Source organism: Cygnus olor, chromosome 3, assembly GCF_009769625.2.
Source record: "Cygnus olor isolate bCygOlo1 chromosome 3, bCygOlo1.pri.v2, whole genome shotgun sequence".
Lineage (NCBI taxonomy): Eukaryota > Metazoa > Chordata > Aves > Anseriformes > Anatidae > Cygnus > Cygnus olor.
Window position 1 is genome coordinate 66,787,186 of NC_049171.1, and position 19,366 is coordinate 66,806,551.

Here is a 19,366-nt window from a genome sequence, read left to right on the forward strand (position 1 = left end):
CAGTCTTGAACCCTAGCCGGATACCTGTGCCTTTTCTCTTTCAAGGAGCATGTGAGAGGTGCCAGCCTTCCAACGAAACACTAAATATTTAAAAACAACAACTCCACTCATCTGGTGGCTGCAGTTGAAAGAGCAAGCATCAGTCCATTGTTTGGCTTCTGCCGTCATCTTGTACACACAGAAAGCCAAAGACTCCAAATAATTTTGTGGCCTGGGGCATCAACAATAAACAATGTATATTTGATGTGTTGGCCTAATTTCTATCTGGCAAATCTGCCATTTTGAAGCTATTTGCATCCTTTTTATTTTATTTATTTTTTAACTTAAGTTCTTTATATGCCCCGTGATCTTTCTCTGTACCTTTCTGAAGTCCTACAGTTTCCCATTTAGGACGCTATTCTGAAGAAGAGGTAACCAACGTGCTATTTTTATACTAAAAGACCACTGTAGAAATGATTTTTGCAGAAATTTGCAATTCCAACCTGGTGAACTCCTTGACTGTCATGATACTTTTTAATTACATTATCAGTTTTGGGGGCAAAAGTCCTGAAAGAGGGGGAAAGGAAATATAATTATCCTTGCAGTGGAGACAAAGAATACTTACTGATTGTGGTTTCCAAAGTTTTTTTTGGCAGATTTCTGCTATGAAAATTATTGTCCTGAAAGGAGGCTGTAAACCTATTTTTGAAGATCAGTTTGTTTTAAGAAGGACTATTGTACTTCAGATAATTGCTTTACCCTTTACATATGATTTATAAGCCCTTCCAACACTTGTGGTACCAACATTTGTTTGTGACTTTATTGCTCTCAGGGCAGTCACTGATTCAAATGACAGAGCTGTTCTTTGGTCTGTGCAAAGCTATATTTTCAGGCAACTAAATAGGCCCTTTTTCCTCTCCACTCCCCTGAGCTCCTCTCCCTAGGGCTTCACTTTGCATCCCAGGCTCAGCATGACCAAAGAGCCAACTTCTCTTAGAAGCAAGAGTAATATACAGTGTAAGGAAGCATCATGTAAAATGTAGTAATTCATTAGAGGAAAAAAGCTTGTGAGGAACATACAGGAAATATATCAATGCTGATCCTTGACGAAGGAATGGCAGATATGAAATTCTCAGCAATGAAGATAAAAAAGCTGTAATGTACAAAGCAAACTGTTGAGCGTGATTTGTCATTTCATTTTCAAGCTGTGTTTTACCATAGTGGTACTTCACTGGTACCAACAGCGTTGCTGCGATGGCAAGTGCCACAGAGTTGAGGCTGTCTCCTCCAGATTATGTCCACGTGTAGATGTAAGGATATGAGTCATAAAACCTAAAAGGCTTAGAAGGAAGTAGCTGAGCCATTCCACTAGGGCTAGGCTGGGGAAGTGAGCAAAGTTAGCACGTGAATCCCAAAAAGGCTTTGTCCAGGAGGCAGTCACTGCTCTGCAGAGCTTGACCGAGCCTGGCCTGAGGCCCTGGGGCAGCTGTGGCCATAGCGAACCAGCTGTGGTTTGCCAACTTATTGCCCTCCCTCTTACCCCTTCCTGGCTCCTTCTGCAGCCCCCCTGCCACTGACGACTGCCATGCCAGGGGAATTAAGCGGAATCGTTTCCAGAAGCCCCTCAGCCGCTCCTGTGCACAATCAATTGGTGACGACACTGTTAGAAGGAGGTTCATTTGGGCTGTACACCCAAAGTTACTGTTAAATACCCTAATCTGAAAACATTTAAGCATGTTCTTCCCATTGAATGTAACAGCATTACTCCCATGGCTAAATTTAAAGCACTTCAGCATCAGTCTTAGTAATTTTCTTAGCGTTGCATGAGCTGCTTCTGACAGAGCAAGGCTTTGAACCTCTTTCTTTTGAAACTGAGTTAGGCTGTCTCAACCACAAGACCACAGGTATTTTGTGAGACTTCTCATTAATGTTTGCAACATGTTTTAAGGCCCGAAAATTTGACAATGCTATAGAAGATACTGTAGCACTAGCTTGTTTTCCAGCTTTCTAGAAAAACTTATGCTGAAGGTAATGGAGTTTTTGATTCCAATGAAGCTGTTTTTCTCTACAGTTGTGATACTGCTGCCTATCTACTTGAAACATTTAAACACATGACAATTAGTGGAAAAAAAAATCAAAGCTCCTGTCCAGCTACTGGGTGTTATTTATAAAGCTGAGCAAATATTACAGAAAAATAAATGTGTATGTCCTATTATTCTTTTCCACCCTTCCATAAAAACCTTCTGTTTGCATGTAAAGGTCTAGCAAATGTGGTTAATGCTCCTTTCTTGTATTTCAGAGTCTGCAGATAATTTTAGGCTATGAAGAAAAATGGTTGAATTAAAACATTTGTGCATCTTACATCCTTTAAAAGATGCAGTGAGAGCATTCTGTCTCCTTTTGAGGCCACACAGCTTTTCAGAAAGTTCTGCATAGGCACAGGAGCACAGATTCAGCGAGGCTGGCTTCAAGTCCTTTTGTCTGGTGTTTCCTGGTGCCGGAAGACCTAAGTCAGCGGGTGAACAGGAGTTAAAGTGATTTAGGTAGGACATGGGCTTCTTGAATCTGGGTCTGGGTACGAGTCCACGTTTGTGTGCCTTTGATAAATGATGGCTGGAAACAGCCGTAACAGATGGAGCAGATGCTGTTCCTGCTAATTTCTCAAAGTGCCTTCCCCACTACACCTTTTCTTTGCTTGTGTTAAACTCCCAACAGTTGCTTTCCATTTGGGAACATAATTCTTCTGTATCTGATCACATGGACTGGTGGGGTGTATTCCAGCCAAATCTTTCTCCTTATGGATTTTTCCCCACCTTTATTTGGGTAGGGAAATAAGGGCCAGGTAAAATCTTCTATTAATGTACACAAAAATCTTGCCGTTTACTTTAAGTTTCTATTTAAGCATTGACACTGGTGAGTTTTGTAATTTTACACAAATCATGTTTGTGCTCAGTTTACATGAGAGTCAGCTTCACAGCCAGGCAAAGAGACCCAAGGGAGGTCAATGTAAATTTATAATCCAATTTCTATTAACTATGGCATATATTTATAATACATTTATATCTTGCAAAACAGTTTTGTGATCCTCTTCTAAAACATATGCTACCTCAGCACAAGGTGCAGTGGAGGAAATGATTTCTGTGCAGTAATTTGAGACTCATTTAATAAAACCACCTTGTGGACTGAAAATGTAAACATACAGTAGTAACTCAAGGCCTATTCCCACATGCTTGAATTAAAATAAATTACTCAGTAAAGTTTAGAGGATTTTTCTTTGAGTAAAAACTTCAGGAGAAGACCTTTTTACTTACTGCTTATCTCGGTTTAGCACAGCATCATCAGCATACATGTATATCTGCATCTTTATATGTGGACATATATACACCTATAGCAGCAGGCAGTGGCAAGCAACTTTCATATAGCTAGAAACCCGTGAAGATTGTTTTAAACCTGAATGGAAAAAGGGAAGGACAATCCAAGCATAGGATTCAATGCAGCTCCTATCCTAAGGAAATAAGTAGTGCAGGAACCTTATATTGGAAAATATATATATATATATATATGTATATATATATTCTGTAAGCAATCCGATAGTCATTGATAAATGTGGATCTTGCTAACTTTACTTTGGTTACTGATAAACCAACCATAAGCATAGCCCTCTTTATACTATACATATTGTGCTAAGGCCAACTATAAATACACATAAAATTAAATGAATTTAGCGAAATCATTAGAACCACTCTGGCATCCATCTCTTCATCTATTTTTTCTTACTCCATTGTACTCAGAAACATTTCATGGCTTAGAAATTTTTCCATTAACTGGAGTTAGCAATTTATTTTTATTTCAATAGTTATTTCAGATATTTAGAAAGGAAATAATATACTGGATAAAGAAAAAAAATATGGTATTTCTCAACAATTCATATTATTAACCTTTAAGTGGTGAGGAGATGGAACTATAGAGATGAAATGATTTGGTCCAGGTCACCAAGAGACATGGTGACAGCACTGAGATCAGAATTTATATATTTTTGATGTTTCCTTTTCCTTGTAATACAGTATTTCATTTACAGCAAAACCTTTCGTATGATCTTTCAGTCTGATCTGAAATGTCTATTTTTGTTTTATTGAAGAGAAAACTTAATAGCTTTATTCAAATCAATCTGAATTCATGAAAGTAATACATGAAATGACAGTACAGCTTGGTCACTCAGTTCTCTCCAAGGCACAGGGAAGGCACAGCCAGGACGTTGTTTTTCCAAAGCAATGAAGTCAGGAAGTTCCTCAGGCTGTCCTCTTTACTCCATCCAGCCAAAAGAGATTCTCTTTGTATACCTAGTATTCAAGTGAGGACTACGCAGACCTATTTGTCATACCAGGGTACACCAAAATCTTCCATATGGTCACGTATAGAAAGGAGATCCATCACTAACAGTTCTGTTATCAAGGTGAGAAGTAGGATGTTGATTCTTGTGTAACAATTTGCTCCATTAGTGTGACTTTTTAAAATTACATGCTTAAGGGAACCAAACCCAGTTCTGTACCTGACTCACTCTGAGTCATTTAATTTACAGCTGTTGCAACTTCCCAATGAACTTTAAATACTCACTGACCTTACCGGGAAGCTCTAAATTCTAGTCAGGTAGGGTCAGATTCTCTTGCTGTCATGGAAAAAAGTCCTACTGACTTCTGTGGACCATGTGTGTAAGGTAATGCTTGGAAAGTCATATGCAAACACTAATTTTTTAGTAGTGGCAGTAGCTGTGATGTACTCTGAAATATGAGTGAGGTCAGGGAATGACCATTTCCCTAATGACCATCTGTGGATTGTCAATAGATGCAAACAGTGAATCTTTTACCCATATACTGGCTTTTATTCCTAATATTTTAAATTTGTCCATTTTCACAGCTTTCAGACGTTGCAATATGCTGACCCCTCTAAAAATTGGATTAGGAAGAAAAATAACTTTTTGTGGCCTTGAACAGAAAATCAACTTTTAAAACTTGGTATGTGACCTTTGGCTAAAAACTTGTTTATTCATCCCTCTAGAGATAAGTGACAGTGGTTACCTCTGAGGCCAAGGGACCTTCTGCCCAAGTCTGACTGAGCTACTGGAGGACACCAGTAGCTGCATGCCCTGAAGCGAGGGCCAAGCAGGACCAGTGAGGCAGCAGGAGCTGTCTGTCAAAAGACTGGCTACGAATGGCAACTGGGGCTGAAAAATGCAAAAAGGGAAAATTCTGTCCTTGCAGTTCTTGACAGCTTTGCTACTACCTGGTACATGGATACTGGAGCCAGAAACTCCTCCAAAAACATGCTGCAGCCACATGATGTAAAGTGATAATCTGTTCCAAACTCACACAACTCAAAAATGTTCAATGTGTTTTGATGTGTTATCCTTACGCAACTGTTTTTGTTTGTTTGTTTGTTTGTTTTTGGTGTGTGTGCGTGTGTGCTAGATCAACCATTGTCACCCTGAAGACAGCTTAAAATTTGAATACAATCCATATTGTACACTTTGGCTACTTTGTGAGAAATGTGATATCTATCTGCCATGCATGACTCAAATCCAAGCTGGTGACCTGGTAGCAAGCAGGTTTGGTATTGAAATCTGTGTCTAAGAGGCACGTCAATCAGGCTGTGTTTAGATAAAATGGTAAATCTGATGTTAAACCAGGCTAAAGCCAACATACTGCTGAAATGATGCAAACTTTCCAATGATTCATATATATATATATATATATATATAGTCTTGGAAAGGGAAATTTTTCCCAGTAGACTTTATGTTGTAAAAGAATCACATGTGCTGCTTCTGCTGGCCAGTTGCTAGGATAAAATCCTGAAGGTGACATAAACACTGTAGCATCCTCTGCTAACTTGACAGGGATGCAGTTGTGGGATTAAGACTGTTTCGTAAGTCTTTCCTGATGGGTGATGTGACAGTGCACAGTGCCATGACCTGTCATGACTGTAGAGCCATGATCTGGTCTACACTGAGCTGCGTGCTGCCAGACCATCCATGTGAACTAAGCTGTTGTCCCTTTGAACATCTGGTCTGGGTATGGGGAGAAAAAAGAAAAGAAAAAAAAATAAATAAAAGAGAAAATGAAGAAAACAGGGAATCAACAAACAGTTGGTCTGAATGCTCTTTTAAATCAAAGCACTGTTATCACTGGAAAATTACAACTAATGAAAAAATGTGCACTTCTGGAGAGCTGGTATTGGGCCTTGCCACAGCAACATAGCAATGAACTCCACATGTGGCTGCAAGCATGGAAAGGGAACCAACATGTTTCCTCATACTCCATACTGGCACAAAACTTGTAAACTAATCCATAGAACATCTGAAGATGTGCATGTAATTTTTTGATCCATAGACATCAGAGAGAGAGGGATTTATTTATTTATTTTTAATTTCTTCAGGCAATGAGTATTTTCTTGAACAAAACTACCTTATTCTACAAACAGAACTTCTAATTGCATCATGTCAACTGACTACTAGTTAATCTCATCTCAAATAAAACAGGCATTGAGATGATGCGATTATGAGAAAAATCAACTCAAAAGAACAGTTGCAATCTGGGCTTTAAAAGAGCACAGGTACGCAACTTGGCTAGGAACCCATCTGAGAAACTGAATATGTGCTTCTTTCCCCTTTCAGCCTCACTTCGTTTGACCAGAGCAGGCTGTAAAGCAGTTAGTGTTAGGGGATATAATAATGTAATCAAAGAACCCAGAGTCACTACAATATTGTCCTGCTGACAAAAACAAACAAACAAACAAAACACAGCAACAAAAAAAAGTAGATTTGTCATCTTGAAAATTATAGAAAATGATAACAATGAATAATGGATTTATCAGATTGGCAATCTGTTAGCAAGTGACCAGATCTGCATGTCTGACTCACAAAAACTGGTGCTCATTCTATCCAAATAAGACATGGGGACTGGCCCAAGACATGTGACAGAGAAGGATGACAGCAGATGACTGCTCCAAACGCCAACAGTGAGAGACATTTGCTTTCCTTCCTGCAACCTTGGGAAGCATCTGTGTAGTTAAGACGGAAGCATTGTGACGCTAACTGTTGTGAAACCATTAAAAGGGCACATTACAAGGCCCATCTGTTCATTCGGGCTTCTGCAAGGGTTGGGAGCTGCTGCTTTGTTGTTTTTGAAGTGTGAATGACACACGTTTCAATGGGGAACCAAGAAATTTTGGGTTGCTCCACCAATATTAAAGTTGTGGTGAATTGCATTTTAATCTTTCAAATATGCAGAGAGGTGAACTGACAAGCATAGTATTTCACACACCAAAAAGCAAATAAACAATTTAGCTTTAACAAATTGCCTTTACAATCAAGCACTAGAAATACACCTTAAGCCACCATGTAGCAAACAGGATGAGCAAATGACTAGTTTTCAGCAACATATGCAAAAAGGCCTTTCTGTTTTTCACCACTGCTTCCCAAACCTAGAACCTGTGAGGTGCCACTTCTTGACTCCGTGGCCAGGCTCTGCAGCAGGGCAGGCTCCCTCTGCCGCGGCAGGAATGTCAGTCCCATCGGGCACTGCACAACCATACACAGAACTGCCCGTCCCTACACTTCAAGTATATGTCTAGGGACAGCAGATGGATGGAGAAGGGAGCCTCTGAAAACTGAGGTGCTGGACAGTTTGAAATCCCAGCTGCTTACTCACTCTCAGACACTGCCTAGTGAAAATTTCACAGCGTTCCTGTCACAGAAGAGTTCACTCTGCTCTTCTTCACTGAGGAACAGTGAGACCCTTCTGCATGTTGCAAAAGGACTTCGTGCTGGATTTTGTTGCTGAGCCAGATCCACTAAGTGAAGCACGTAATAAAAATACATGTTTTCTCCATGTCTCCCTGCTGCATCACTGATGGAAAATGATCTTAGGGTGCATTTAGGAGAAGGGAGCGGAGCAGTGGAGGTCAGTATGCTGAGCATGAAGCTATGGAGGTCAGCACTTAAACCTCTAAGTAGAGGCTGACACTCCCAGGGTTTACACAGCCCTCAGGAGGTGGCCAGGGCAAAAGTGAAATATTGCCTGTGAGGAAAGTGAGACTGAGGTACACTGGATGGCTCACTGTAGCTCCCAAGTGAGAACAGGAAAACAGAAATAATCTGTTATGGTGAAATGGCCACCACACCCAAGGGCTCTTCTAAGTGCAGGATTCAGAAATAAACCAAATACCAATATTGGGAGAAGAGCGGTTGATGGCAGCCTGCAGCGGCTGCTAAAATTGCCACAGGGCTGTGACTCACATGGAGCCGTCACTGAAGTGCCTGGCCACCACGCCACCCTTGGGCAGGTCCTGGTTGTGGGGCAGGACAGCGGGCGGCCCCCTAATCGCCACCCTTCTGCCCGCCCGGCCACGGTCAACCCACCCCTTCAGAAACCACAGCGAGGAGAAATGTCCCACGTTTCCGTCCGTCCTTCCCTTCCACACAGCACAAAGCTACCTCAACAGCAGCCCCCCTCTTGCACACAGAAATCCTGAGCCTATAAAATATGTTAGTTTTAAAAAAATATGTTTCTGAGAGTTCAAAAACATTGCTTTTTTTTCACATACGCACAGCATATATTGAAATTTAATTTGCCTTTTTTTTACACAGTGTGTTAATACGCCAACCCCTACAATGTTTTATATAAAACTATAAACACTACAAAGCAACTGTGACTGTGAAAGGCACAAATAACACTTAGTAGTTTCAAAAGAAACAAACTGTTGTAATTCTGGAAATCATCCCTTTGTTAAAGTCTGTACAGTCTGTTGACTATTGGCTTTATTGGAGTCATTCATGTAGCAGCCACATTTGTCATAGTGCTGAACTTTGGAGGTCTGCACAAGAAATGCCAGTGTAAAGGACAACATTTAATTGCTTTGTAGAAGAAAGGAGGATCTGTATCTGTTTTTGACCCCACTTCACTTTCTTTTAGCGTGCTGTGCAGAAACACCATGTAGAGATTTCATTCATGTTTATGTAAAAGTGTTAATTATCAAAGTATAATGCCATGCATCACGACACATATGTTACAGGGGCTGTGTTCAGCATGTTTTGAAACACACTGTCCGGTACGTGTATATAAAAGTTTTCTAATCCAAAATGTGCAGAGTAAACTGAAGCAACCACGACACAGCTGTTCTTTGGAAGGCTACAGCCAAGGTGGGGACAAGCTAGGTGATCGCAGGCTTCTCGGTACTGGCACAGAAAACCACAGAGTTTTCTTTTCGAAGCCGGGATCTTGAAAACTTTACTTTCTGCGTGTTGGTTTTGTGTATTTATTTATTATTTTACTCAAACGCTCGATCCCTCCCAGAGCAGCCTCCCTGCCCCGCCGCGGCCATTTCCTGCCCGGGCCGGGCCGGGCCGCCTGGGGGTTGCCATTTGGACGGCAGCTCAGACCCCGAGCCCCCACAGGGACTTTCTCCTCGGCGCTTTTCCACATACGGCGCCGGGCCGGAGGCGGCCGGCTCCCGCTGGGCCCTCGAGCCGAAACCCGCCGGTTCGGCCGAGGGCAGCCGGGCGGCAGCACCTGGGGGCGGAGCGGCGGCGGGGCGGGCCCGACCGCGGCCCGCGGGAGGAGCCGGCCCGGGGGGACGGCCCGGCCGGCGCGGGGCGGGCGGGGAGCGGGGCCACGGGGATGGGAGCCTGAGAGGGGGCGAGCTCGCGGCCGGAGGAGCGCGGCGGGCGGCGGCAGCGGTGGTGCCGGTGTCCCGCAGGGGCAGGTCCCGGCGGGGCCGAGCCCGCCATGGAGCCGGTGACCAGGTGGAGCCCGAAGCAAGTGGTGGACTGGACCAAGGGTAAGGGCGCCTGCGCTGTCCGGCACGGCTCGGCTCGGCACGGCTCGGCACGGCCCGCGGGAACTTTCTGGTGCCGGGCTCGGCGGCCCCGAGGGCGAGCGGGGCCGGCGCCTCCAGCGCCGCCGCGGCGGTGCCAGCCCCAGCCGCAGCCCCGTCCCGGGAGCGGGCGGCTTCCAGGCCGGTTCCCTCTCCGTGCCCGTGAGCCCCGGGCGCTTTTTCCTCCCTCTCCGGGGCGCGGGGACGAGGCGAGCCCCGTCGGCAGGGCGGGCGGCTCCGGCAGAGCACCCCTAGAGCTCGCTCCCGTCCCCCTGCGGCCGTGCCCGGCGGGGGCAGCTCCCCTCCTGCCGGCCGGTCGGTAGGCCACGCGAGTTGGCTTGCAGCTTTTCGGGCGAAACCCGCCCGCTGGCCAAAAACACCTTGGTTTGTAAGTTAAGCAAAGTTAAGTTAAGGAGGAGAGCGCGAGTTAAGCAAGGCGTTCGCAAAGCCCGTCCGCTGGTGCAGCTGTGGGGAGCTCTTTCCTGAGAGAAGGGAGGTGGGGGCTGCGAGCTGTGCCCCCAGGTGTCCCACGTCCCTCTGGGGGGGACACCTGCCGTGCTCGGTGGCTTTTTTTTTTTTTTTGTGAAGGCAGTGTTGGCTTCAACTGTGTCAAACTTGGTCGGACGCTGCCAGTGCTTTCTGAATGGCAATTAGAGGACTGCTCTCGCAGTTCCTGCTCTGCAGTGCGAAAATCAAAAGGGAAATAGCTCTGAATTAGGTGAGAGGCTTGTGACTTGTGGGATGGACTGCTGTTGTCTCGCAGGACTGTGTTTTAGGGCCATCACCCTTTGTTATATAAAGCGTTTTCCCAGGCTTTGCTTGATTTGAAGTTGATGCGAAATTACGAATGCTTTGAGAGTTGAAAGCTCCCCTGGATTAGCAGCGGCACTCACTTATAGCAGCCATTACTTCGATGTCTCAGGACCATAATGCTGATTAGACTGCATGCCTGTGGTCAGCACTTGGCAGGAGTTTGGTTCGAGACTGAGTCAAATTTGGAAAGCAGGCTAATGTTTTCGTACAGAGAGCAAGATGGATACTCCCAGCCCTCCTGAGTGTGAACATGTGTCCGGGCGTGCCGGTGCCAATGATGGACTGTGTGCGCAGCCTCTGGAAGGAGAGGAGTCCGCACAGACGTGCTGCGAAGTTATGCGTTAACATCTAAATAACTTCCCCAGAAAGACCTCTCTTTCTCCTATTGGTATTGGTTTAAACAGGAGTGCATTGTTACAATGAAATAAGCCTTTTGCTTTGGCATGTGGAATATTTATATAATGCTGTTCCCTCATTGTGTTTTTTCTCTTGGGCACTGAAAGTTTGTTACCTTGCCAGATTAAAGAGTAAACCTGCTAATCATTTTAAAAGGCTTTATTATACTTGAGCATGCTTGGCTTGCTTTCTTGCATAATTTATTTTACTTGCAGGTTCCTTGAACAGGTAACTCTTTAGTTGGACCCTCAATTAGTGTTATGCAGAATAATTTGAGGCCTGGCTGTAGTTGGAAGGTGGATCTTCTGACTAATGCTAACGCGTGTCCTTTGAAATGCAAAGGAATAAATTGAAGACTGCCAGTGACTTTTGTTTCTGCTGTTGTTTTTCAGTTTCCAGGTAAGCATTTGACTTCTTCATTGCATGGCGTCTTTTTACGTCACTCCCTGCATGACAAGATTGTAATAAAGAAATGAGATGTGGAAAACTTTATTTTTTGGTTAGACTTTCATCTCTGCTCATTAAAATTGACACTTTAATAGTAGCCTTATTAATACTATGTTTCATGGCTTATTTTAAAGCCAAAATGCTTAACTACTATGTAGTTCACAACCACTGCATTTTATGTTTGAGCAGAGACCAATAGTCTGTATTTTAACTTATGAATATTATCTTCAATTCTCGAGGCTAGTTTTATAAATACACTGATTAACAGAATGTTTGGAGAGGAGCTTATGCCTTTTGTTTGACTATCACTGTCCATCTAGGGACGTAATACCGTGATCTTCACTCAACTGGTCAAGCTATGGGAGAAAATGCTTTGGCTGGTGATGTTTGCTGCCTGTAGTTAGTGCTGTGGTGCCGTGGAGATGTATTCTAGGAGAATGACATAAATAACTATGATGGGAGTTGCCAACTTGCAGTGGGGAGATTGGTTTTGCAGATAATGATGCATGCATGTCATACAACGATAAAAGCATCTTGGAAAAAGTTAAGGGAGTAGTGTAAATAAATGGTCTGATTTAGTCCATTTTTAATGTTCAATGGAAAACGGAGAAGTTTTCTCCAGGAACTATTTTTCTATTTTGAATTTGTTCACAACCAAGCATCTATTAACTGATACTTTTAAATTGAAAACAAAACAAACAAAACCAGCAACTACAAAAAAAAAAAAAAAAGGACAACAAAACCCCACCTTTTCCCAACTAAAAGAAACATAGAAACTTTCCCCTATTCCAGGAAGCAATTACCAAAAAGCCAAGTCCAAAAGTAAGCTGTATAACTACTTCTGGACAGTCTGCTTATTTGTTTTTTGTGAACCTGGCTTCCTTTAAAAAACAAACAGAAAAAACTCTAACTTTTTTTTTTAACAGGACAACTCTTATCCTGAATAGTCCCCTTCTATGATTTTTGAGCTATTCGCTTCTATGCAGATTCTGTAAATAGGCTTTATCTGTAATTTAAAATAGAACCTATTTTGAATTAGTTACAGAAAAGTGAATATTTTTAGATTTTTGTAGCCAGATTTTAAATGAAAAGAGCTTTGTTTATCTCTAGCAACAATAGGTGATACAAGAAGCTGTCGCTTGTGTTCTCTTGTTAATTCGGACTAGAATGCTGCTGTTTTTGTGTGAAGAAGGGTGTATTTCTGGCAAAGAGACTGTACTGACAGTAGTAGAATCGCGAAGAGTGGGTCCAGTGAAATTGAAGCTGCTGCTGAAGGAGTTGTACTTTTGCTCACTAGCAGCTTTGTAGGTGAAGCATTTCTCAAGCTTTTAGCAAGGATATGATGAATCTTCAGCTGCCGCATCGATATTCGGAACCTGATAACTGTGTGGTCACCTCTTTGATTTCTGTGCAGAAGAGGTTCTGGTGTAGTTACGGGCTTCTCTTACAGTGTGACATGGACTTGAGCAGTATTTGGGGGCTTTCTTCAGCAGTGGAAAGGTACTTTTTTTTTCTTTCTTCTAGGTTGTTGTGTTGAATTGACTTGCTTGCAGGTGGTTGTGGAGCTTGTTTAATGATTTGACCTTCACTGTTTTCTTGGAACTGACTGAACCCAGATGTTGATCTTCTTGAGTTGATCCTTTATGGGAGAGAAATTAACACCTGCCTGGCATTGCAGTTGACCTGCAGCCTTGCTCCTGTGTGGGCCAAGATGTTCATAGGCTCAGAGTCCTCACTTCATTCTCACACTGCTCTTGTACTACTCCTCCCCTCCCCAGAGCTTTTAAAGAAGGGAGTCCTGGAGTAATTCAGTTGTGTTGTATTGTAATTCAGTTCAGTGTTGGGACAGGCTGACAGCCATAGAGATCACAGCACATCTGCTGTACTGCTGATGGTACCGTTTGACTGTGGGCTTGTAGTTTTCTGGGCTTTGGCTGTCCTGGATGCAGAAGCCATCAAGAACCCATTGACATAGGGCCATGTGTGTGGAAAAATCTCATGAACCCATTGACATAGAGTGGAAAAATCTCCGGCACAGAAGTAGCATAACTCTTCTGGCAGAGGAGCAATTTGAAGAAAATGTAATAATGTGATCATGTTCAGAAACTTTCTGTAGTCCCAGAAGCCCCTGGCTACTGAAAACCTTGCAGCTAGGGTCATTCCTCAAAAGATGTGAGAGGAAAAAGTTGTGTAAGGGGGATTCTCCTCTGTGAAAAATGTCACTGTCTTACTAGACAACATCGTTGTATCTCCTCTTTGTTTTCAGTAGCCTGATTTCCCTCTTCCCCGCTGCCCCCAGGCCTAGCATACTTATGTGACTTGTGATTTCAAGCCAAATTTTACACGGTAAAGACAGTTTGACATGCTTGTGGTTAGATGCCGTCGTTGTTGTGAGTCTCCATCACAATCTGGCCTTTGTTCCTGTAGCCGTGGGCTCAGCTAGCTCTGGATCGAGCTGGCACTTCGGTCTTTTTATTGCGCTCTAGGTTCAGTTATTCCATTACCCAATAGTTCATGGGTGTCATTTATTCCTGTGGCTGTTATGTCACAAAATACTCTGATTTCCATTCCTGGTAAATCTTGAGGGAAAGCGCATTTATTTATAGGTATGCCTGGAAGGAGGAAGAGAAATATGCTAATTTATTAATAGTTAGCAATTAATCGTGAGGACGTGGTGTTCTTTTTTTAGAGCTATCTCGCTTACCCAGGGAGATTTCAGCAAGGTCAGCTGTGTTAACTGTGTGTGTCGGGAGCCGCAAACCGGAGCTGGATTTCAGCAGCAGTTATGAGTGACACACAGCACTGAGGTTGTTTTTTAGCTTTTTTTTTTCTTTTTAAGTATTCTGAACACTGTTGTGTTCAAGTTATGTGGAAAAAAAAATCTAGCACTAATAAACTGCTACTTAGTTCTTAAGAGAGTATTTTGCTTTCAATGAAGAGTAGTAGAGAGAGCTGACCATAACTGCGGAGGAGTTTCTGTGTTTGCTTGGTTACTTAAACATATATTTAAACTGCCTTATTAAACAGATCAGGAAATGGCACTGAATGAACACTTTCTCTTTTCAGGTATTTGAACTGAAATTCTGACTGTAGCCGGTCCATAATGTCTTGCCAGCAGAAGGTGAAAATACTAAATAAATCTATTTAGTGCTTGTCTGTGGGGTGAAACTTCAAGTGAAAAAGCTGCACAACCAGTTCGTACGAATGCTGGTTTAAAATTATTCATTTGCTGTTGCAAAGATAAGTGAGTGTGTATGAAAAAATAAAACAGAGGAGTTGGCCTCTGTGTTCGTGTGTTCAGATCACGTTTTCATGTTTTTCTGCTGTGTTGCAGTTTCTTGAGCTGCTTGTGGGTTCCATGGTGTTTTTTATTTTTTTATGATCTTTCAGTGTTCACAGTCAGCTCTGTTTGCTTTGCCATTAAGAGGCTGTTCAAACTGTTTTAACCAAACATCACAAGTCTAGAAGTAGAGTGCTATCATCATAACGTCTTGAAAAGCAACATTTTAAATGCTAAAATCTCCACGGGCTTTACTGGAAAGTTGATTGTAATCTTTATAAAGAAATGTAATGCAACTCTGGATGGGGATACAGGTAGGTGGGTAGTGGGTAAAAAGTATATTTAGGTAGTACCTAAGCATTGGTAGTAGTGTTAAATGCTCTGTACTAATCAATTAGAGCTATGGTGGTGGTACAGTTATTAGGTGAAGTTTCTTCTAACTGCTTAGTGGTAGAAACTGGCCAATGAATTGGTTGCATTTTTTTCTTAAATGCCTTTCCTTCAGTGATCAGAAGTCTTTTGTTTCCATTGTTTGAGACTTCTGGAGCAAAATCCTCATTTGTGTGTGTCAGACTTAAATAATTCTGGTTACTTATGTGCTTGTTCCTTCTGCTTCTTTCTGCTTTGGACTCTTTGTTTTCAGCATATAAGTCCCTTTGGCCAAGGATCATGCCTGTCTGTTTGTACACTGTCTAGCACACTGCAAGAGCTAATGGAAGACAAAGTACAGGGCACTAGATAAAATGCATGTTGAATTTTGTCATGAACTTTTATTTTCTTAAGTAAAAGAGCCTGACAAAAGGTTGTTACCCAACAGATGCTACTAGATGAATTGCAGTTATGAGTGATGCGTGCAGACAGCCTGTCAGGAAGTGTTCAGAAGCATGTGGGGTTTTCTTCGGGTGGTGTTTGTTCTTTCCTTTTGATTTCTTAAATCTAAGCTTCTGGATTGCCTGATCTAAGTCCTGTTCTATCAGTTAAGCTCCTTCCAGGCACGGCAAGCAGCTGATGACTTGCAACGGTTAAGAAGTGTTAAGAGGTGTTGAGACTGCTCAGTTCTCTGCTGCATCATCTTAGAACAAAGATTCTCCTTTGCAGGGAAGCTTCATACAGAAGCTATGTCAGTGCATAAGTCCAAACATCAGTGCCTCTGTGAATTAAATGGTAAAATTTGGTTTCCATTGCATCTTTTCTGTACTCATGATGTTGTTAGTCTTAATTTGTACCTTACGTTTTCCTGACATCATCACATACTCAGATCTCACCTCATTACAGGTTTGTTGTTTTGGGAGTCTCTTCTTTCTGTCCTCCAGATACTCCAAATATGTAAGTCCTGTTTAAAGGAGAAGGTAGTGAGGTACTGATGTTTTCAGGGCTAACTTACAGAGGGGAAAGGAAGGGTGGATAGAAATTAATGGAGATGGGACCTCTGTAGCAACCTCTTATATATTTACAAGTAGTTCTTTAGGACTCAGTTTCTTGTGGTCACAGGATTGTTCACAGATTTTAATGTTACTTCACAGGGCTGCAATAAGAGGTAGGAAATTCAAATGAAATGCTGTTTGACTTTGTCTCTCTGTCTGAAGTTAGGCAGGGTATATAGTCCTTTTGTCATTAGGGCTCTAATTTCTAGCGTGAGATGACTTCTGAGTCTGAGGTATCATTCATATCCCTGGGCCATGCTTGCTTTGCATAAGAAGATTGCCTGCAGATTTCCATATGCCTGCTTCCATCCTTTTAGAATACAAGCAATAATATTTTACAGCTTGGAGGATCTGCAGGAGGTACATAGAATCTGCCTGATTGTTTTTTTTTTTTTTTTACTAGTTTTAAACATTCATTAGCTATTAGAATATATATTTATGATATTATGAAAAGTAGCCACTTTTCATCAAATGTTGCATGTGCTGGATAAAATCAAGCATCTGTATTTGATTTGGTGAGATCAAATCACTGACCTTTGCAACTTTGGTCTACAGACTTTCATTCAGTATCTGACCGACTTGTATTGTAATATTGCATTAGTGCTGAGTTCGTGTAGTTTCTTATACATGCTTCTCCTGCCCTTTTACATAAAGACAGTTCTCTGTCACTGCAATACCAAAATCTCTTTTTTTTTTTTTTGACTTTCTTATATTAGTAGTTAGGTGTAGGTAAGCCAAGTGTCTGGTGTGGTGTTGCAATCAAAGCTCTGTGGTGTAAATGTGATCTTATCTTGCTTCTTGATCAAAGGAAAGAACTCCATTTAGAACTTAATTGATGTTCATCAAGGGCTAAGGCTTCTGCTAAAGCAAGTGTTGGTACACGCTTCTAGGCTAATATGATCCTGATGTCTCTGCCTTGTGTGTGCAAAATGAATGTTGCTTAGGTTGCCATCCTTTTATCGTTAATGCTAATAATATCTTTCCTTATCTCACCGAGTCTTGTATTACTGGAATGAAGTTTGCCAGGTGAATGCTTTATGAAAAGCTCTGTAATATGCCTATTTTGTCATTAAATAGACGATATCTTGTCTGATACAGATGCTTTCCCAGCCTGAACAGAAGGGCAGGGCTCAAGGTATTGCTTCCTTTGTCTATATCGTGAGGCAGGCTAGTTAAGGGCTTCAGCTGGGCTTTCGCACTTTTGTAGCTTGTAAAAGGCCCCTGTGTGTAACCAAAGGGATCTTCTGCCTTCTGTTGTGATGCTGCTGCTGTTGCCAGTTCCAGAGGTGATGCTCTGTCCTGAGCAGCAGTGTTTTCTCCTCCTCTGTGCCGTGGCGTGGTGAAGGAGCTGCGTCCTCGCCGTGACGGCCAGAAGGCAGCCAGTGGTGACAACTGGACGTGCAAGCAGAAGAGTGAAGCTCTGCTGATCTTCTCCATTGGGGTACCAATACCACAGCTTTGGTGTCTGAAAAGACGTCGTTTTGAGATGGCTGCTGTCACGCTGCTCCAGGAGGAAGGGCGCTGTACCTCAGCAGGGATTGTAGGTGTGCGTGTTGGTGCAAGGCTGCAGGGAGACGGAGCAGCAGGGACTGAAGACTTTTTTTTCCTGTCCTCCTGCGTAGGACGGAGGGCTGTGAGAGCCAGTTCAGGCATGCCTGAAGAATGCGGACTGAAAAACACGTGAAGGTCCAGGGATGGAGCTGTGCCCAGAGAGCCCTGTAGGGAAACAGTGGAAGCCTGGTGAAATGCACAGGTACCTGCTCCGACACGAGGGTGCTGCTCCTCCAGCCCCTTTCCCCCTCAGGAGATCTGTATTCACCGCTTCGCTTGCCTGTCCTCAGCAAGGTGCAGGATTCTTGTGGGCTCCACCAAGCAGAGTTTTGAGAGGATTATGGCAAAGCATAACTTAGTAATTGTTGGCATTCCTGATGCAAGCTATAATGGAAACTTCAGTTGAAAGAGGAGACAAAAGATAAATATGCTATAAATTGTGTCCTTGTATGTGTTTTTTCTTAGAAATTTTTTTATAAATATAGTACACATAGTATTTGGACTTCAGCTGTGTTCACCAGAGGAAGTAACATTATACCTCTTGTCAAATACAATGCCTGTGTAAACATAAAAGTATCATAGTTATTTATTTGTATTTTAAAACAATCCTTTTTCTTTCCTCTAACATACATGATGCTACTTGAGAGAACAGCACGGGATAAATAAATCCATATGTGAGGAAAACAAGAACTTGAAAATGAAACCTGTCAGTAATTTTTTTATTCTTACCAGTTTTGGTTGTATCTCATGGTACCATGTGTGTGTTATGTAGCTGGAACTGATTTAAAAAAAAAAAAAAACAACGTGGTTTGCCTTCAGTTACGCTTAGGATTTAACAGGTATATTGGAGGAAGGTGTAGTACTGGCCTTTGAGGATGAGATTCCTTCATCATTCAGGAGGGTGGACGTGTGTTTGTAGATGCAGCAGTGCCCGAGCTGGAGCACTGCAATGGGCTGACACAAACCTGTGCTTCTCCAGGAGGTACTGGCTGGTGTGGGGCTCTCACTAGCAGAGAACCTATTCCTACGGTTGCACTTAGGACAGTTTCATGTTTCTTCAGTGATTTTTTTTGCCTACTGCTTTATTAGGCTGATGGTGGCTGGCAGGATTCTGGGTAGCTGAGGTACTTTTATAAAGATTTTAACAGTATTAAGGGAAGATGGCTGGAACAGAGCTTTGAGAAACAAAGACTCTAGGTATGATAAGCGTACGTTCTGTGCCTTGTGCAATTTTTATCTTGATTTAACTGTAATACATCCCAGAATCCCAGTACTTTATGTATGACAGTATCCCAGGTACTTTAGTCGTTATTTTATTCTTCCTGTACCCCTCGCAGTAGGAAGCTGCTGTTATTTTAAAGGTCGGGAGTTAAATCTGTGAGGAGTTCAGGATGTGCCTCTGTTACACAGTGCAGTTTTAACTAACCAGAAGTAGGTTATCTATGTACAAGAAACAGCATGAGTGTGGTTGGCTTGGCTATTTCCATCCCTGGATGCAGTTACATTGCTTCTAAACTCCTCAACACTCTGGCCTGCTTCAGGTGTCCACATATGGCACTGCATGTGGAGCATGTGGTAAACGAAAGTGATTTGCCTCTGGTCATACCGT

At 42.6% G+C, this 19,366-nt stretch overlaps 1 protein-coding gene across 2 annotated transcripts in view; it reads left to right on the top strand.

Annotated features, from left to right (window-relative positions):
• Nucleotides 1-9,619: 9,619 nt before the first annotated feature.
• CNKSR3 (CNKSR family member 3) overlaps nt 9,620-19,366 on the top strand; it is a 60,062-nt gene continuing 50,315 nt past the window's right edge. Inside the window, exon 1 of one of the 2 annotated variants that reach the window (XM_040551358.1) lies at nt 9,620-9,810. In XM_040551358.1, the coding sequence (XP_040407292.1) occupies nt 9,759-9,810 (52 nt within the window). In that variant the 5' untranslated portion in view covers nt 9,620-9,758. The remainder of the gene's footprint in view (nt 9,811-19,366) is intronic. The other variant, XM_040551361.1, reaches the window with a different exon arrangement.